A 21,492-nucleotide genomic window follows, 5' to 3' on the forward strand; every position below is an offset into this window, starting at 1 on the left:
GATGATGAAGACAGATGGACCAGACCCAGCATTTGGAAATTATTAGATCAATATTTTTCTCAAAATGGCCAAGCTTTGCAACTAACGAATATAGAATTATAGAAACAATAATTCTATAATTTTGTAGAAATTATAGAATTACGTATTTCATAAACACCTCATGAGCTTTGTTAAGTTCGTTTGGCTAACATTGAAGTATTTCGAGGTTTTTTAACATCAACAACAAAAAGTGAAGAAAAAGGGAGGTTGGACTAGGGTTCCTACGTCCTAGAAGAAGAGGCCCCAACAGACAACGTTCTTGATGGTGGAAGCGTCTCAGACAGCAGAGAGATCGGAGGACTGGTAGCCATTGGTGAGAATTAGGATGTCAACGAAGCCCTTGATGATGAGCAGGAGATCGTCGAGATGAAACCAACCCATCGCACCATCCAACCTCGGTTTCAATGCCCTCAATCTCGAACCGCAAGCAAAGGGGGTGACGCGCTTCGCTATAATCTATAATCTAATTTTATAAATATTTTTTTATTTCTAACAAATAATTTTAAATTACAAAATGTATAAATGTTATGTATTTAAATAACAAAATTAAGAAATAAATCTATGATCAAATTTTACTTAACTTAATAGATAAGTTATTCATATATTATTTATGAAATTTGTTCATAAAAATTAACTAACCAAGCTTGCTAGTGTTTTTATATAGATTATCGAACTAATCTAACTAACTAATCTCATATCGAAACTTCGTTGGGAAATAAAATGAGTCACACTCACACTCCTCTATTTCATCTCAGTGCTCCACCAGTGACAGAGTTGCATCAATTGCTCATTAAGACTGGAATTTTGCTTTCATAAATAATTGCTTCATTCACTCGCTTAGGCATGCATATCTGAACAAACAGAGAAATTGCACAGAAAACACAATTAAGTTCACTAGCATAAGGAAGAAAGAACACAACTCAAATGTTTGAGCTAAGATAAAATGATTTCGTATTTCTTCTTCTCTTTTTCTCTCAGGTACGTAGTTTGCACCTACAGAGTACACTGTAACAAAAAAATTTATGAGATGTACTACTACTACTACTACCACTACTACAAAGACATCCAGCTTTCCCTGTCCAGTCACCCTTTCAGATTCATTATCCACAAAGCGAAAAGATCACCTACCAGGCAAGTTGTTGGCCAAAAACTGCATGTTGGCAAATGGTATAGTACTTCATATGAGCAATGAATAAGACTTTATATGACATATTGTATGAGCAATAACTAAGACATCTGGTATGAGTTTGGCGCATAACGCAAGTTACCTTTGCTGGAGTTATCTGACCATGTCCAGAAAAACCAACAAGGTATGGGCTTCAACAGAACCAGCATAAGGTATTCATTTCTTCTAGCGCCAATCTCGACATCTTCCACATCTCCAATTGGCACTGCCAGAAGGCTCTTCATCCCCGACCCAAGGAGAACAGTGTGAATGAATGAGCTGCCCACAAACCTCACAGAGAAGATCAGCAGGCGGTTCATCGAGCTTACAAATGTTACATAACAGATTATGAACTGCACTTCCTTTGTTTTCCATATCTTCCTCGGCTAAATTCACCCCTTGCGGCCCTAACTCATCATATGCAAGTTCTTCATGCGATCCAATCTTGCCGCAACCTGACAGGCAACCAGTACCTCCTGCAGTAGTAGGGTCATCGGATACATCTGTTCGATCATTCTCAGATGCCAACAGCTCTGTGAATGAGAAATAGGTTTGTGGTTCATAGTTCTCGTCGTCTTCGTACATTTGATCATTCCATTGGTCATCATAATTAATATCATTAAAGGAAACAGCTCCACCACTTGCACTGTCTTGATAATCAAATGATGTTACCATTTCAGAAGAGTTGGCAAAATTTTCGTCATTTGTCACAGAGAAGGTATAGTCATCTATTTCACATTCAATGTTATTCCTTGCCGGAGACTGACTGACAGAACATAAATCCGTCGTGGCAGTCATGTGGGGTCTTCTGACAGTCAATTTTTGCTGGCTATTGTGCTCTGGTTTAGGCGTACTCAGGTGAACTGAAGCTTCCATTGTTTGCATTTGCTCAACAATTCCAGAGGAACGAGGCAGAAGATCACCATTAATGACAGATAAACCTTCCTTTGCAACAGAAGAGGCAGCAATAGATCGGTGTGCTAATGTAGAATTGTCTAGCATGGTCCCTTCAAGTCTATTTCTAATTTGTACAAAGTTTGGCTCAGGTTTCCTAGAGTCAGGGTTACTGTACGGGCACTTGCGGGAGGCTTTTCTTCGGCATCTGCAGCATTTGAACCCAACAAGATCAAAGATTTGGGCTTCCTCAAGTTCCAAAGCATCTGCATGGTACCAATCTGCAAATATAAAGAACAGTAGCTCCGTAAAGGTTCATTGTAAGATCAAAATTATATATATAATAATAGATTATACTAGTTATTGTACGCTTACTTAGGCACTTCTCACAGCGAATGTACATCAGATCAGATCTGTAAGGAGCATTGCAAAGGCAACAAGTTGGTTTTCTCGAGGAATCTATGCCTTCTGTTTTTCTCAGAACAATATTTACCAGTCTGAAATCCTGACCACCATTGTCATTCCCATTCTTCCGCTTCCAAATGAGACCATATGTACTAGTTGTTGCTCGCTTACTCTTGCCTTCTTTCTTAGAACTAGGAACTAGTACATTTTTTCCTTGAACCACCGCCTTACCAGTAGATCCAACAGTGTTGAGTGCTGTCATTGGAAGCATTGTTTTCTTATGAGGAAGAGACTGATCTTGAATTCCTTTAGAAAGATGAGTGTTACGGATCTCCATACGACTTGCATTAAGAGCTGCAGTCTTATCATGATAGCATATTCTGCATGTGATATTGAAAGCTAAAGAGGATCCTGTGCGATCAATCAAGGGTAGTGTACAATCCTTATGACATTTACCTAAAAATTTACAAAGAAATAAATCCCTTTTTTATCCATTGGCAATTTCAAATTTCACAGAATTTAAAAGATGTAGGATCTCAGCATTTTCATACCTTGGCAAATACTGCATGTGCTAGCGTCCCTTTAATTCAATGGGAAAAAGAATAAAGTAAGTTGGCGGTTAATAATTTATTTAGCTTGAAAACTAACTCAAGATTTAAACTACCTTAAATTAACATCTCCTTTGCATGAGGCACACGAACTGTTGCTAGGTTTGTCTCCTTTGTGTAATAGATAATAAAATACATCTCTCCGCCGAAATTTTAGTTGCTTTTCCTGAAACTTTGGTCGAGCATGTAAACCTAATGCAGCTGAACCAGGCAACAGTTTCTCATGAATTTTCTCTTCGTAGTCTTTGATCAAAGATAATGGTACATGATTTTCAGAGAACCAGAATTTGCTATTTTCGCTGTCAATACTTTCCTTTTCCAAAACATTCTTCATTACACGTAAAGGGATATGCTTCTGGCTAGAGAAAATAAGGGCATATATTATCTTATTTTCAATAGACCGCTTATCACATATGACTACATTTCTGAAAGCTGAGGCATCCCCATCTAAACCCTTCCCATCTAAATTGGCTTGCTCTGGAGGAACAAGATCTTTCCATCTTATATGAGCATCCAAGTATCTAACCTGATAATCCCAAGCCAGAAATAAAAAGTTTGCCAAAAAAAGAAGAGAGAAATAACAAAAACTCAGATAACAATAAGATGTAGAACGAACTTGTAGAGCAAGCTGAGAGGTGTTTTTGCACATTTGAACAGCAGCTCTCCAAGCAAATTGGCGGCTTCTTCTAGGAAGCTCAAGACTTTCAGAATAACAAATATCTGGTATCTTTTTAAAGCCACCTATCTTGACACATGTTTCAGAGGTAATTGGAAGTATCCTTAAAGAATATCAGGGAATTAATAGAGAAAAGAACCTTTGCAGATTAATTTTACCTTGACGAGCTGCTTTTTTGACCAAAGAACTGGGAAGAGTCTCAGTCTGAAGAACAACCTTTGAGAGCTTCCCCCCGCGCCACCATTGCACATCTTTCGAGCTACTCTCTGATGATGCCAGTGCAGATTCAGATGCTAATTGTTTCTTGCTCCGCCTTCCCGGCCCACGCTTTTGACTTGGCCCATTGAGAGATGTAGAAATTGTTGTAGCAGGAAACTTGAGTAGCCCATCACTCAGCAGTTTGAACCAGGTTCCAGAAAAGGCAATTGAACGAATACTCTGCTCAAGCTGCATCAGAAGGTCAAAAAACATTTCTTATTCAAGTTTGATACTCCAGAAAATAGGTTCACGACAATAATAGACAGAAACCCTTGGATGAACAAGTTTAAATGAAATGTCAAGAATGCAAAGTATCCAAAATCCAACAACAATAGCAAAGTGGCTACAACTATTTTAGGGACAGCAACATAGAGTTATTGATCTCTATATAAAGATCTTACACCAACCATGTGGTCTAAGTAAAATTGTGGTGGCACTAGAGATCTATTAGGAAAAAACCAACAATATGCTTTGAGTTCCAACAATTAGGATCAGTTAGCAAACTTTTAGGGAAAATGTGCGGAAAAAAAAAAGCATCCACATTTCAGTCATAAAGCACTTCTGCATTCACTCATCCGAACCAAGAAAACACATGTTGCATTTTAAGTCGGCAAGAAATTTCCAGTATCCTGCACCTATAAACACATTTTTGGAGACTAGAGAAAGCATAATCAACAAAAAAAAAATACAAACCCAAGTTCCAAAGTCCATTCCCAATTCAAGACACAATCCCACAAAATCACATAATGCCATTTCCAAATTAAGAGAGTTCTGAGTTATTAGCAATTCCAAGAAGATTAGTTCAAGATGAGAATAAAAAAAAACAAATAACAGATAGGAAATTGTATCGACCAAAATTCTTATCTTCTCAAAATTAAATTAATGATGAGAGCCTAGCGAGTTTACTGGGCAACTAGGCACCTGTATGAACTATTGGCAGCAACATAAGCATGGAAATTTTGGATTCGTTTGTTTTGCAAATGTTCTATCCATCCAGTTGGGTTTTATACTTTTATTAGTCCATATAAAATTCAATGCAGAACATTCTTCCATTGACATACCACCTCTCTTACTGCTCTCTGTGTCTCCTTATACCTAAAACAGAGATGATCACTCTGCAACAGAACAGCCAAGACCTTCAAGCAGCCAAAAGCCATCTAGTCAATAAATCCTAGGATATGGCCTTCAAAACAAGTCATCTGATCTTATCGAAACTAGCAGGTCAACATTCTGCGTAAAATTGGATATTCCTCAAGGTGGCTCGGGTAGACAAGGCAAATGCTACCTATAGAGGCATAAACTGAAATAGGCCCTTAAGGACTGTCGTGGTAGGTAGAAGCCCAAAGGATACATGGATATGTAAACTAAAATAGTTATGCAAGATCAAATATTGCCACAAAAAGTATTTGGAAGGTATGTCGAGCTTCTCCAACGTCGATTGGCAAGAATGAAGTCATTCGATCCATAATTTGGCAGGCCATGCTTTTTCATTGCTAATGCATGTGGGAGATGGATTCTGTCTAATAGTGCAAGCCAGATGCAAGTTGCAATGGTCAGAATGCAGTAATTGAATTAACGTCGTCAATGACACTCAACAGCTAGATGAATTTATTCAGCAGAATGCAGATGCCAAAGAGACCCAAGACTAAAACTGTCAAAGCAACTTACTGCTACATCTTAACCAAAATTAGAAGACATTGAAATTTGATTATTTATTTAGCTAAACCTACTTATGTCAGTAACTCAGTCACCCAAGTTAACAGAACCATGATAATTAAACAGAAACATCATATTTTAAGTTTCATCCTCAAATTTAGACCCTAGGGTGCTACACCAGAAGCTCATTAATATTTTCAGGACACCATGAGAGAAGGCAATGATTGACCAAGAACCACTGCATCATTCAGCTCTACACCATTCCTTGACTATATCTCTGATATAAATATCTTCCTGGCTATATTTTCAGGACACCATAAGAGAAGGCAATGAATGACAAAAAACCACTGCATCATTCAGCTCTACACCATTCCTTGACTATCTCTGATATAAAGATCTTCCTGGCTAAGTGGGAAATTTGATGGTTGAGGTTGTTGTTTGTCATGGGCAAAATATTATTCTAGAGTAATTTTCCAACATTTTGGCGTTGGCATCTTTTAGTGGATGGTATATTACATATTGGTTAATTAAAAATATAATAACCATTTGAAATAATCAATTATCATAACTTAAAGAGCAATTCTTGGCTTCAATATAAGAGCACTAGAGGATTTCTTATTGCTTTGGCAAGAGAATGAAGACATAATAGTAATATAAGGAAATTAAAAAAATAGTAAACTCACTTCGAGCAATAGGATTTTCAAGATTCTACAACTAGAGGCTTCTCGGATTTTTCTACGCCATTGTAGATTATAGTCTGCATCTAGCAATAACCCACCAATGAGGCCATGCAGTGTCTCTTCCATGTTTGCTACATATGCTGCAATGGTAGGGAAGTGAGTTTCACAATGCTTAGTTGGACGAAGTCCAGTATTATTTCTTGCAAAGCCTTTTAGGGCATTTGCAGCAGCTAAATTCAAGAAGCACCCTTTTCTGTTTGTAATTGAACCTTTACATGCAATGCACCATCCACATCTTTCTCTCGGGACATCCAAAAGTTTCTTCTCAAAGGATGGCCACAAAAAGTACATTGTAGCTTCAGAAAATGCTTTCATTTGCAATGAAATGATTGCCACCGGAGTTTTCCGCGAATTGGAAGAAACATGAGCTTCAGAAAATCGCTTCTCTTCTGTACTAAGAACAGCTAAATTTGCTGCAGCTGATGCAGCAACATCTCCATGAATATACTGGTTCCCATAAACTTGAGGGTTGAAGGAAGCTCTACCATTTCTAGTCTTATCATTCCTGATCTGAACCCCGTACCTGCTTCCATCAGATAACCCAACTGCATAACTCTTGTTGAAGACATGGGAAGTACCAGAATCTCCCCTACACGTTAAACTTTCATTTGTTGAAATGCAACTTGAAATGTCAGGTGTTGTTAATCTATGAGTACCTGATGGCAATTTTAAGGATGACATAATCGTCAAAATAGATACTTTGTCAAATTGCTTACTGGACATTGTGAAAAAAAAAAATGGAGGACATTCTCAGTACTAACTTCTAGAGAAAATTGCTCACCATTGAGATATGACAGGGTTTCAAGTGAAGTTAATTCTGTCTTCCTTATAGCAACATTTCGTTTTGTTGTATCAAGTTCTTGCATGTCTGGGAACCTGGACTGTGTTATTGAGTTCAACACAGAAGTGTTGGATCTAGCTTCCATATCAGAACTGCTCTCTCTGTCTGCACACACATTGTTCCCCTCTGTATATTGATAAATATATTAATTTAGAATTCAGGATAATATAGAAGATCAAATAAGAAGTTTATTTTTAACTAGATTATAATAATTACCCATGGGTTTAGCTTGTCCAGCCTCCAAACTGTTTGCTGGAATCTCCCAAAATTTTAAAATTCCATCACAGATATGAGCATATGATGATGCCTTATCCCTAACTGAGGACAGCAAGCTTAACACCTTGTTGATATCAGCTTTGTTGTAGTATCTACAGAATGGATCTGCATCCAAAACTGTACCAATCCTGCAGTATTATTTCAACACCATCAAATAGGAAATCTAGCAACTGACGAATCTAACTAGCAATGTTGCAAACAGACATACAGATTGATTATAAGTTCAAAAGAAAAACATTAGAAACTTCCTAAGATTCTAAACCTACTTGTTGGTAATAAAAAGTAGCCAATATATGCCCAAGTGTCACAAACATTTGTGGCTTGTGAAACATGAGAAAATTTATACATAAATAAGACCAAACTCAAGTATATGCACCTTGAAATAAGCGAGGAATGTGGCATAAACAAGCTCAAATAGAAACAATGGTAGAAAAAGTTAGGAATATGCTCAAAAATACATCGGAAGAGAACTTTAATTCGAACTGACGATTGGCTTCATCAGGTATTTTTTGTGTTACCATGCACTTACTATCAGTAATCGAATAACATTTTATAGGTAAAATTAATGGTTATGTTAATATACTATTGCTGCAGGTGAAACATCTTACACAAGCAAGTAATTGCAAGAGGCCAGGAATATTCGTCCACACACATCAGTTCCAAAATATTCAGCTCCTTTAATTCCCCTTCCAACTTTGATAGATGCAGGACAATTCTTGTCAACCACACATTCTGGACAAAACCACTGCCCAGCAGGTAGAAAAGCTTTATTCAGACCAATACACCTAGAATGGTATGCAGAGGGGCACCCATCACAACAAATCAAAGTGCCATCCATTCCACATAGCTGACATTCATCACTGTTGCCATCTATATTACCAGTGGATGTGTCTGCTTCAGATTCTGTTATTTTCAAAGTTGTTATTTGTGCAGCTGGCACCTTAGCAGAAATTCTGGAAGATCTAGATCGCACATTGCATGGGCCACTGTCAAAAGGATGGCTAAGATCAAGGTTGTCTTCTTCATCATCCTCCAAGTCCTCACGCATTTCAAGTTCAGTTCTGATTTCTGCAGACTCTATTGCATCATCGCATAGTATTTGCAAAATTTTGAGTTTTGCAGTGACAGGAAGTCTGTAATATTCACCATGTGACAATATGGTGCCATATCCTTTCCCTTCCAGACTTCTCATATATCCCATTAGGTAGAGATATTCAGTGACAAAAGCTGGCCATGTCAATGCATCAAGCAAACTCCAGTCATAGTATCTGAATTTTGAGGAAAGTGAAAAATATGAGTGTGGCATCCTAAGAAAACAAACTACAAGCTGCATACAAAAATAAATAAAACAACAAGTATACAAGAGAAAACAACCTTAAGCATCTAGAGGCAAGCTCCAATCCCTCAGAAGAAAGAACTTGAATATGACGCCTCAAGGCACGCAATAGTTGTAGATGAATGGCATCCAACAAAGAATTCTGAACCATACAATTAAGGGATCCAACAAAATCGTCCATTCCAAAGGGAGATAAATACAATTGAACACTAAATGATCTTAAAAATCCATATACAGAGAATAAATAGCTGATTGACTCCTCAGGAATAGCAATGTCGCCCGAAGATGGAGGCAAATCTAAAATCTGACATTCTGCTGATGCAACTGAACAAGAAGCCTGCATATAATCAGGAGAATTATTAGAAGAGTTAGCATCTTCAGAGAGTTCTGAGTCCAACCTCTCGGAAGAAGTCCCACTTCCACCAGAAGCATTAGGCACATTATTCATAGACCCCTTCCCTGGAGAAGACATATTTGGCTCGGTGGAACCAGAAGATACCAGAAGGTCGAGCTTCCTCTTCTTACAGCTAATATTCAAATCGGAGCTAGTACTGCCATCCTCAGCGGCTATAATCTTGGAAAGTAAGCAAGAATCCAAATCCTCCCGAGTCCCATCTTCATAGACAACAGAGCACAATCTATTTTCATGGTCATAAGATGCGACCTTACCAACAAGTGGTTTCTTGACTCCAGAAATCACCTTGCTCACATAGCTACCGACAATAGCAGCAGCATTTACACCAGAGACCTCCTCCTCAGTCTTGCAAACGTCGGATAGCGGGTCAATCGGCTCTTTAGTGGTGTTCTGTGCCTCCATGTTCTCTTCTGGATCAATGTCCATAACAACCGACCCCATTGTGCAAAGTAGAGAATAGAACTAACTAAAGATGCCCTTCAATTGCATACTACAAGAGAGAAGAGTCTCAATTAGAACAACCATAAAAATAAATAATAAATAAAAGGGAAGACTACGTACAGAAACCCTAGACGAACATGGAGAGCGAACTGAAGAGGCCTGAAAAGCCCAAGTTCAAACTTTGCACCACGTCCTAAAGCAGGCAGTGCCAAGGATGACAAGATGCCAGAAACTAGAAGATAGACGCACGTCAAACGCTTCCCTCTCGCACGACGCCCTCGTCACCCTTTCCACGTCTTCTTCGATCTCAGCGTCGACGGAGCGAAAGCGAGAGGCCCAGAGAGTAGTTCGATCTATGCAACGGAGGAAGCCCGAGGGGCGGAGCGAGGGTTCAGAGACGCCGATCGAGGAGCGGCTGCGGCAGAGGGGAGCACCTCGCTGTGCCCTAGATTTTCTTAGGACCAAAAAGGTGGAGATAGAGGGCCGTGACGCCACCATGGTTACCGCCATGGTTGAGCGGGTTCGAAAACTCGCTCCGGTCCACCCACTCGGTGACTCGGCCGAGCCACGCACACGCGTAACCATTCCGGCGGGCTCCACTCGGTTCACGGACGATTTTACCACTAACCCAACCCCAACCGCAATTGCGAGCCCGTCGGGCCGCTGCGCTCTACCAGCTAGTAAACCGCCGTCCTTCAAAAATTCAAATTCGGAGATCGACGACTCGGAGGAAAACAACGGCTACTTAATTTGTTAAAAAATGATAATTCCATTAGCCACATCTCTGGGTGGTCGGTTCAATCCCATGAAAATTTCCCACCGACCACTAGGGTAAATCGGGAAGCACATACGGCGGTCAATCCAGATGGCCAACATCTTTTGATTGCGTTCCCCATTTGGAGGAAAATTCCTGCAAATACGCCGTAGCTGGAGATCGAACCGCGGGTCCCTGAGTTACAACCCGGATGTCATACCGTTGCACCATTGCCCCGGGGACAAAACTGTAGTGGGTAAACTTTTTATAGTGACCGACTCCACCGCCGAAACGACCCCATATCAGAAAATCCCCTAAAGGATTTTTTGGAGGCATGGTACCACTAGGTTGATAAGAGCATACTGCCGAAATAGCACTTTAGGCGAGCTAACACATGAATCGTACAGCACCTCAGTCAACAAATATATGTTGCTAAGAGGATTCGAACTCGAAACCTCAAGCAACAAATGTCTCCCTTTCCACTACTTCATTTGTTACAACAGACAGGAGAACGCCATGTTGTTTAATATGAAAAAAAAAATTAAAATTAGGTTTCCACAATTATAATGTCACTCAAGAGGTAGAATTCTCCATCCAACGGTTTTGTACGATCGCATTCAACATTCATAAATTATAGCTTCACTCAATCCATATCACATTAAGCATTCATAATTTTATAATATGACAGTAAGAGGTGAGATAAATTTTCTAGATATATTACGCTTAATGAATTTGAAAATTTTATAATATTAAACCATTTGTTTGATATTTGAATTATAAAAAAAATTATAACTATGTGATGTTATTAGAATGTTTTTCTAAAGATTAGGAGAAAGAAAATAATAAATTATTAAAATTATTTAAGATTATACCCTCTTAATACATACTATGTGAAATCATAAATGATAAAATCAATTTAAGTATTTTTGAAATTAATCATGATTAAATTAATTAATTAAGAAATCCATTTAGGTGACACGAAATATATATATAGATTGAACAACAGGGATATTCAAGGTTACAATAAAAAAATTTATCAATAATCTAATTTTTAGCTTTTTATTAAGAATCTAAATTTAAAAAAAAAGAATATGAATAAATTTAATGAATAGATGATTTTTGATCAATTTAAAAAATGTAAAATTGGAAAATAAAGATTTAGAAAGTCAATCGGGTGCAATAATATTAATTTGATGTAAATTTAGTGTCATATTGTTTTCATTTTCTTATTTTATTTTCCAATATTTTTTTCTTAAAATATAGAAATTAGAAATTAAAACTGAAAACTCTTCAATAAATAATCTTAAAAATTTAAGCAAAAATGTAATAAATACATAGCCTTTTGTCTTTTTGACACCTGTTAATTTATTAAAGGTGAATGATATATAAATATACACATTTATATATTTAAAAAATAAATAAAAAAAAGAAAATTGGAAATAATTCTCTAATAAAATTTTGAGAGATTAGTCGGGCTCGACCTCTGTCTGGCTCGCCGTTCCACTGCTGTTGTTTTGACGCTCTATTTATTCGACGGAGTGTTACTCCGCGATGACTTCTAACCTCTCCCATCAGCCGCCGCCGTCGTCGCCTGCACACCTTCAGCGGACCAACTCCACCGTCGCCGGTCACCGGTGGCGGTTGCTGTTCCCGAAGGATACTACTTTGGTTCCTGCTTCTCGCGAAGCCTTACGACGGAGCAGCCGCGGCCTCAGCAGATCCCTAATTCGAGCGGGAGTTTTCTTCTTTTAAATTTTCCTTCTCGTTCTAGGGTGTATATATTCCCAAGAGCACCACGGAATGCCGAGCTTTCCGCAGCCAGGAGTGGTCACTCTCTGTGAGATTAACCGTGATATCAGTACGGAACCCTCATCCCTCTTCTCTCGATTTGGGGTTTCGTTTATTTCTACTTGCCTACTTAATTTTGATCATCTATTAAGAAATTAATGCTTTCTGGTCCTTTTATGTTTTTCTGTCGCATAGTAACTGCTGAGAGTCTTTCGGATGAACTGGCCAAGGACACTTATGGCAAAATTTTGGTAAGTTTTCTTAGTAACAACCCTCAATATATAGTTATTTTCCCTTTGTTTTCAAACTACCGATTCATTTGCTGATAAGAACTCATGGATATTAATAACGTAGATATTTTTCTTTTTGGAACAACCTCATTAGATTGAAGTCAAATATTCCACCGAAAAAGATTAAGATCATAGAACTACCGTTGACTAGTTTGCTTTTTCCTCTCTCTTATCTTTACCATTTTGCAACTCTGATGAAGTTTAGATGCTATCTGAGGCTGAATTTGGTAACCTTTTGTAACATCCTTTTCACTAGGGAGTGATATTTAGTCCGGTTCCTTTCCAACTCGAAGCCTCCAATGTAGAGCAAGTAACAGGACAGGAACCAAGTGATGCTGCTCCAACAGGGGGTTTTGCTCGTTTGAAGGAAATTGTGGCTGAGTACACTAATCGTATTTTCTTCCCAAATGAAGTTAGATACTCAACAATGGTACTACCTCTTTCTGAATTTTTTGTTAGTAATCCAATCACAGATATCTGATCAATACAAAGAACAAACATGCACATCCACTTAAGCTAAATAAGCAAGGGTAAGAACAAGACCAAGCATATGATGTCTTATTGTTAAGTGGGAATCTCATAAAAAGTAACTTCAAGGAATGTTCTCATTCTTGTCTTATAATACATCAACTTAGTGATAACTTTTCACATTCCTGATTCTTCTTTTATTACGGTTAGTTGTGTCCATTGTTCACAAACCCTTAATTGTTCTAATTCAACAAGAGAGACAGGATGACCTCCTGGACTTGCTCAAAAAAGTATTTTGGTAGTTTATGTCTTTGTTAGATGAAACCACTCATCTGAACCCACCTTGTGATCTAGCCCGTATCTCTGATCTGTATAATTATCTTCATCAGCAAAAAGAAATTTTTTCGTCATGGCAATATTTAGTATAATTTGGAAACAATCACATACAACTATATATTCAAAGAGAAACTCATATTCATTTTCTGTTTTATTTGGGAATAAGGGACCTCAGATGATTCAATTGTTTTTTCTGACAAAATAGAAATATCAAATAATGTCAATGCAAACCTATTTTATATACAGTTTATGTGGTGTCATTGTGATTTTTAATCCACTGAGACATTAGAGCCCTTACTAGACACGGATCTTGCAATTCACCCTTACAACGATATAGTTTCTTGCTTTGCTAGAACTTTGATCGTAGTTTTTAAGATAACAAACTAAGGCTTTCATGAAATATGGAGAAAAATGGATATTAGTTGTGCGTATCTTGCTGTTTGACAATTCTAGAATATATCCTAAACAATTTTATTCTTACCATACAAATACATTCTCTGTGAAATATAATTATTTTAAAATTTGATATTGCTTTGCTTTCTTTTTTCTATTGGTTATTAGTTGAATATGCTGGCAGACATTGATACACAAAGAGTAAGTTGGCATCCAAAAAAGCATTATCTAGCATTTGTCTCTGGGCAAAATCAAGTAACTGTAAAGGATTATGAACATTCAGGTAAGTTCTAGAGATCATTATTTGAGAAGCAGGAGATATATATATATATATATATATTAAATGTTACTATTGGTTGATCTGTATGCTTCCATAAAGATGACCTTCTTGTGGCCAGATGGTAAAGATCCATGCTTGTTAACCAGTGAATTTCAAAGAGATATCAAGACACTTGAATGGAGGCCAAACAGTGGCATGATGCTTGCTGTTGGTTGCAGGTACAGAATTCGAGTTTCCTAGTGCATTTTCATTTAATCTATTTGCCTACTCCATTATATTTAAATTTGTGCAAACATTTCTTTTCCAGTGGTGGAATCTGCATTTGGTCTGCTTCTTTCCCTGGCAATTCAGCATCTGTTCGATATGAAATTACCTCTTCTGTTAACAGTGTTTCTGGAGGTCCTGGAGTTCGATGGATACTGGTAGATTTTCTCCAAAGCTCTAACAGTGAACTAACAAGTGTACTTTCTTGGAGCCCTAATGGGAGATATCCTTTTCTCTTCTATCGAAACTTGAACCTAACATTGACTGATGTTGATGTTTTTTAGATTTCCTTTATTATAAGAGCTGTTCTATTTGAAAATTCAACTTGTATAGAAGTATTAAAAGATTCTGTAATATACTTGATACGGCATTTATGTACATCTATGGTGTAATCATTTAATGGATGACTTAGTTGCTAGAGTATAGTAATCTTTAGATGGTTTATTCTTGACATCATAGAACATATCTGGCCTCTTCCTCATATGGCAGTTCATCATTCACAGTATGGGATGTTTCTCAAGGTAAATCTATTCAGTCTGTTTGTTTTTTTGTGATTATGCATTTATATTGTTTAAATTCACCTGATCTTACATGCAAATTGCAACAAATCTTCATTATTTTTATGCTCATTAAGCATATAAGAAATACATGATATGCATTTGTTTTAAATTAATTTTCTAATAATTGGATGTTCAGTTCTTTCCTAAGGCAAACTATCCAATGAATGTCTACTTAATCTAATTTTTATCTGGATTTCTTTCTTTTTAATACCAGCTTCAATTTTTTCTTCACTGATTGTTTTTGAGGTACTTATTTTGCAATGATACACTACATGAAAAATTATGAAATTATGCAGTGGGTCCCACATCCATGCAGTTGAGTGTGTCAAAATTGTTTGACCTTGGATTTTACAAAATTGTTTGACCTTGGTTTGAATGATATTTAATGGTCCAATAGATGACTGACTGTAAGCAGATGGACCACTATGTTTTGTATTACATTGGGAATGCCCTGCTCATGAGTGTTATACTATTTGGTATATTTGTTGACAGTACTGTATGGTATTGTGCCAATCTGGTATGTAGCCAGTTTGGTACCTTGCTGGTCTGGCAAAATCTTGCTGAGAATGAAATCCAAAAACTTTTGTGAATGATATTTGTGTTTTGAAATCTAATAATATGACACTTCATCAGGTTCATGGAGTGCTTGCTATCTTTAGCCTTTTGGGTAGAAACTGCATGCAGGTTTAGCTGAACTAGATATTTAATAGTGTAGATTTATTTTGGTGCATCAACCATGCTGAGCTGCGATCATGGTAACCATGTGGCGTGCTTAGTTGCAGTCTATTTTGAATGTAGTGGTATAATGGTATTAGCATAAATTCTTGAACATAGTGCAAGTAATAGTTTTTTTTTCTCAAGTGATTCAAGTAATATTGATGCTATCACTTGTCCAAACTATTTTCATTCTCCAGCTGGGCAGAACTTTTCTTTTTTTTTTTCTCATGGGAATTTCAGTTATCATATTACCATAAAGAACTTAGATTTTGGTGTTTCTAATGTGAGTTTAGATTTGTCATACACAGTACGCGGAGCAAGTCTTATTTTCTTGATGTTATCTGTCTTCATAACAGCTGCAGTCTTATTAAACTAATTTCTGCTGTTTCTGAAATCCACATGTGTAGGTGCAGGAACTGCTATTCGACGTGGATTAGGTCCACTATCAATGCTGAAGTGGTCACCAAGCGGAGACTATTTTCTAACTGCTAAGCTGTATGCTCAGATGCATCCTTGTCATTTTCCTTAATAATCTACAGTTAATTGTTAAAAATATCCTAATAGCTACCTACTGGGATAGGGTTTGGTTGTTGTTGCTATCCTAACAGCTACAATTTTTTCCCAATTTTATCCCACCTTTTTATTTTAAGCTTACTTATCTAATTCCTATTGTTGGATTTATCATCCATTTCCTGTTAAGTGGTGACATGACATGCTATGTTAAGCATAATAATTTTATTTCTGATCAATTGTCCATCAGCAACACTTGAAACAAATAAAAAAGTAATGAATAAACAAAATAGTTAAGAAGAGAAAACCCCCATAACTTAATCTACTTCCCTTTACTCCCATGACTCAGCGCCCTGCCCTCTCAAGTGACCTCAACATTTTATTAGTGGGCACTTCAATTGGCAACCTATGGGCAAGCCTTTGGATAACAAGAATGCTTCCCCTTCTACATTCATGGTTGGCAAAATTGGGCAAATCCTGATCTGGATCGGCTAATGCCGATCTGATTTTGAGCTAGAAATTAGATACCCCTCTGAATTTGTGAAATCTTGATTAGTCAATGTCATATTGGAGAAAAGTCTTGAATAATTGGTAGTATTTGGTTGAGATATTGGAGAAATTGGTTGAATTGGAGTTGACTCACTTTGTTTTGATGATTTCTCCTCTTTTTATTTGAGAATATTTCTCAAATGACAGGAGTATGGATGTTCAAATGTGTAGATCTAGATCTAGAATGGAGCCTTGTGATTTTGAGAGGAAGAGAACCTCAATGAAGGATTTGGTGGTCGTGCGGTGTTGGATAAATTGAAGGTGGATAGGTTGGTGCCTTCTCAAGGAGGACAAGTGACGTTGTCTTCATCTTTTGGTTTCCTTTATGTTCTTTAGGCATTCTTGAGTAGGAAACGAACAACATTTATTGTTGCTGTGGTCGTTGCTATGGGAGGAGGTGTGAAACAACTCTCCTGATCAGTGCTCCCAGTAATCTAATTAAAATAAATAATTACATTTAAATTATTTATGATTTTAAGAATTATTTAATTCCATTTTTTACTACAATTATTTATTTATTTAATTAATAGTATAAAATATTATTTTGTTTAAATAATTAAAATTAATTAGATTAATTGACTGTGATTTAAATTTTACTAATCTGTCATAAATGTAAGTAGCCACATCAACCTTGAAGGCTTTAAAAAGTGTGCAAATCCTTTCATCCTAAATTAAAGAGAGAAATGTTGTAAAATTGTGATTTATTAATAATATAAACTATTCTTAGTTCAAAACAAAAAAGACTTTTGTAATTTGTAGCATTCATATATGCACACCAAATATAAACATATGATTTTTAGCGGTCATTTACAGCTAATGGTGATACAATGATATTATTTAAGTATTGACATTTGCATTAATGTATTTTTACTCGTTCCCTCAATGCAGTGATGGAACTTTCTACCTTTGGGAGACGATTACTTGGACATCTGAACCTTGGTCTTCAACCACTGGATGTGTCACAGTAAGTAATTTGACTAACAATCCTCAGCCTTTAAACAAATTGTTGATTACTCTACTGTATTTCTCCTATTTGAAAAATTGCTGAAGTAGCAGAGAAGTCGTATGATTGTATGGGATGGTTTTTTTTTTTTTTTTATCCAGATGCATTCTGCATATAGCCACTTCAATTTTTGGAAAAAAAGATGATTATTTTCATTACTTTATATTTCTCCTTCGTCCGATGGCTAAAAACCAATTCTTAAGCAAACCCACATCTCTTTTGTTTGTTAAATCTTAGGGAGTTGCATGGGATCCTGAAGGACGAGTGATATTAATTTCATTCTCTGAATCTGTAACCTTAGGTGCAATTCACTTTGCATCAAAGCCGCCTTCTTTGGGTACGTTACCTGCTTCTCATTTGAATCTTAGCTTATTCCTAACATCTATAGTCTTTCTTGGTGACCATAGGCTCGGTCTTTAACTGTACCAACTAGTGGAATTAGTTCTGCTGTTGACTAGGTTATTTTTGTATGTTCTTGTGTTTTATAAGTCAATATGATGTAAGTTTTTTTATTCAACATATCTCTTCTGGGTTGACTAGGCTATTCAAGAGTATGTTGTACTATCTAGATTAAAAATTATCAGCTCTTTAGATGGCTCATCTAGGTTGTTAATCTTGCAGTTTATGTTGTTGATCTTCTGGGTATTGGGAATAATAGGTTGCTCTTCTTTAAGCTAAAAATATTTGGAAGTTCACTTCGCTGACTCGTTGGAAATTTCTTTATCTAATTGATACTGATATGGAGGGATGTCTCTTTGTTGTTGGTGTTCATTCAAGAGCCCAATAATGTCATACAGGAGTACATTTTGAGAATTTTACTCTATTATAAATAAATTTCAATCAAAACATTATTTCAGTAAATAAATTATTTTCTTTGGATGATTGTAGAAGGGCATCCTAAATTCTAATTACTTTACTTTGGGTTATTGGTCTTAGGCTGGGTATACTAAGGTGGGAAGTTAGGGGAGAGGGAGAGGAAAAGGCTCACGGATTATGCATGGAGTTCCATTATTCGTGCATATTTTGTGTAACTTTCCCACCTCCACCCCATCCCCTCCTATCTTTCTGTTGAAGCAAACTCACCCTTAATTCAGTGAAACTTAATACGTTAAAAGAGGAACACTGAGTCACAACTTATGCAAGGTTTAAAATACCTGTAGTAGTTTCCATCCCTTATCTAACTGGTACTGCTTTAGTTCTGATGCATATTAGTATATGATATAATCAGCACTGACCTGCCGTGCCAGAAGTTCAGGAAGAGGGAGAGGAGGAAGAGAAAAGAAAGAAGAAAGAAAGAAGACTAGAATAGGAAGAGGAAGATGAAGATGAGGAAGGGGCTGTTAGTTTTCAAAATTCATTAGAAGACTCAATGGATTTAAATTGTCACAGATATTGCTGAATACAAACAATGCACTTTTTTACGACAATGAACAAGAGGTCGAATAGGTTGGCATGGGTAAAGTATACCTATCTTGCTCATGGCTCTCAAAACCAGCCTTAGATTGTCTGATCTATATGTCACTTTGACTTGGTAGGAGTGTTCACAGATAAGGATCTAGTTATTCCATGCCCTATTTTCTAATAGCATATGGTTATGGAATTGTCTGTATCCAACAAATAGTGTTAGTGGCAAAGTGTCAGATGAGCAACATGAGTACATATGTAGATGAAGTGTCCAAGTATCGATGTAGCTGTTCAGGCAAGATGTCTGCCTTGTCTGTACTAGGTGAGACTGACTCCAATATTTACAACTAGATAGAATTAAGGAAATTGACCAGTATTAGGGTGTGTGCAGTTTCTGAAAATAATTTTTCGTATTCAGACCTGCGAAGGATGAATTTGGAGAACCTTCACACTATACTCCTAGCTACTAAGTTATTAGGCAACTGCAGAACTTGTTTGACAATATTTGTAGTTTATTGTTGAACATTCCAGGGAGATTCTGTATCATTTTGGAAAACTTTTGAAAGTAATGGATTTTTATATAATATATCCAATTAGGAATTCTTTACTATCTGCACGGCTTCGGTATACTTCTACATTAATTCATAAATAATCTCCTATTTAGTGAATGAATCTTTCTATTCTTGTGTCATTAATCTCAGCTGCACACCTTGTTCCATTGGAGATGCCAGAATTAGCCAGTTTGACTGCCAGGTAATACTTGCTACTTTCATTTTAATGACTAACTATGATTGGCAATCTTCGATCCATGATATAATCTTGGTGAAATTTGCAATTTTCCAAGTATTTCATACTACAACCTCTTCGCTTTTGGTTCTTTTCTTTAGTGTTTAGGTATAGCATTGTGTCATCATTAGCTGTAAATGGCCTATCGTCTGTTAATGCTCTTCTGGCACTCTTTCGCAGAGGCATTGAGAAGATGGCCTGGGATGCTTCAGGAGAACGCTTAGCACTGTCATTCAAAGATGGCGATGAAATGTACAATGGTTTGATTGCTATATATGACACTAGGACAACACCTCTTATCTCTGCTTCATTAGTGTTAGTCCTCTCTACTTGGAGCATTATTGCTATGATTTCTACACCAGTCTCTAATGCATATAAATTAATTGTCAAATCAGGGGCTTCATTAGAGGGCCAGGTGAAAAGCCAAAGCCCCTTGCATTTGCTTTCCACAAGTTCAAGCAAGGGCCAATTCTGTCTGTGGTAGGTTCCTCCCCCATCTTCAGTACATTTCTGTTTGTTAATCAATGATCACACTCCTCGAGATGCGTACTTGTATATTAAATCTGTGGATTTCAGTGCTGGAGCAGCGGATGGTGTTGCACATATCCTCTCATTATTCGTTCTCATATTCTTCTTTGATCATCAGGGTAAATATCTGCCATCTCTCAGCCAAAATAGCTAAATTGCTTTTTACTTTTACTTATGAATTCCCGTGGAGTTAAATTAGCAGTGACAAGATTCAGTTTATCATGAACACAATTTGTATCCCAATTGCCTCATGTGACAAGCCTAATTTGAGATTTGGACGTGGTGCATTCTGATATATTTATGATGAACATTCACATTGCACACCGAAATTTCCTATGTTTCTATCCTATCCAAATTTGATATTTGTATAAACAAATTTTGGCTTGGTTATCATTTACTAGTGCTATTAAGATGCAATTTCAATCTGCTCGAGGCTTTATAACTCAGTCTTGAAAGTCTACGATTAGGTTTATGTTTCCTGTTACTCTGCATTCCCATATTTGCATGTCTTAGTGATTGTTCGATTTGTGTGGTTTAGTTGCTCAGTTGACTAGTCCAATTGTACTGTCCATTTCCTTCTTAGGTGGACAGTCCAGCTTTGAGTTCCGAGTGCTGATGATGTTCCATTGAGGCCCCCTGTTGCAGATGATATTCCGTTGAGGTCCGTTCTGTTGGCAGAGAACTGGATGATGTGGACAATTTTCTTCTAAAGCTTATAGTTGCCAACGAATGGTCGAGTAAAATGCTTTTTGGGTTTAAATTTCAAATGTGTGGACACTTCTGAGAGGGCGATTGTATCAAGGGAGTATCGTTGTGATGTGACAAGTGACGAAAAAGATCTTTATGACTCTTGTATGGTCTCTGCTTTGACGAACTTATTACTGATATATATATATATATATATATATATATATATATATTATAAAAAGTAACTAGTGAAAAAAATGAATAATGAGATTTTTCAAAATCGGTTAATATATTTGCGCGTGATCGTGAGATATTACATCATCGGGTTTGCAGTCATGTTCACGCCAAGCAACCAAATCGAAAACCCGTCCAGGTTCACTCCCCTTAATTGCCATTAATAAGGGACATTCCCAGTCTTTCACCTG

General features: G+C 36.9%; 2 protein-coding genes across 2 annotated transcripts; one reads left to right on the forward strand and one right to left on the reverse strand.

Annotated features, from left to right (window-relative positions):
- Positions 1 to 907: 907 nt before the first annotated feature.
- Positions 908 to 10,160, reverse strand: LOC141845249 (DDT domain-containing protein PTM-like). The gene is made up of 13 exons (XM_074733315.1): positions 9,871 to 10,160; positions 8,933 to 9,799; positions 8,167 to 8,826; positions 7,499 to 7,686; positions 7,223 to 7,408; positions 6,385 to 7,097; positions 3,946 to 4,234; positions 3,728 to 3,852; positions 3,168 to 3,637; positions 3,055 to 3,083; positions 2,474 to 2,959; positions 1,308 to 2,379; positions 908 to 1,189 (listed from the first exon to the last, which is right to left on the reverse strand). Exons 2-12 carry the CDS (start codon positions 9,748 to 9,750, stop codon positions 1,391 to 1,393), a joined length of 4,953 nt encoding a protein of 1,650 aa, XP_074589416.1. The 5' UTR covers positions 9,751 to 9,799; positions 9,871 to 10,160; the 3' UTR covers positions 908 to 1,189; positions 1,308 to 1,390.
- Positions 10,161 to 12,096: 1,936 nt separating this feature from the next.
- LOC141845248 (aladin) lies at positions 12,097 to 21,245 on the forward strand. Its single transcript, XM_074733314.1, has 15 exons — positions 12,097 to 12,362; positions 12,488 to 12,543; positions 12,839 to 13,012; positions 13,948 to 14,062; positions 14,178 to 14,277; positions 14,367 to 14,546; positions 14,786 to 14,844; positions 16,008 to 16,095; positions 17,548 to 17,623; positions 17,900 to 17,999; positions 19,768 to 19,819; positions 20,033 to 20,167; positions 20,248 to 20,332; positions 20,429 to 20,499; positions 20,964 to 21,245. Exons 1-14 carry the CDS (start codon positions 12,305 to 12,307, stop codon positions 20,489 to 20,491), a joined length of 1,341 nt encoding a protein of 446 aa, XP_074589415.1. The 5' UTR covers positions 12,097 to 12,304; the 3' UTR covers positions 20,492 to 20,499; positions 20,964 to 21,245.
- Positions 21,246 to 21,492: the final 247 nt, after the last annotated feature.

This window comes from Curcuma longa, chromosome 14 (assembly GCF_044706935.1).
Source record: "Curcuma longa cultivar G26 ecotype Majalengka, Jawa Barat chromosome 14, ITB_CL_G26_1.1, whole genome shotgun sequence".
Taxonomy (NCBI): domain Eukaryota; kingdom Viridiplantae; phylum Streptophyta; class Magnoliopsida; order Zingiberales; family Zingiberaceae; genus Curcuma; species Curcuma longa.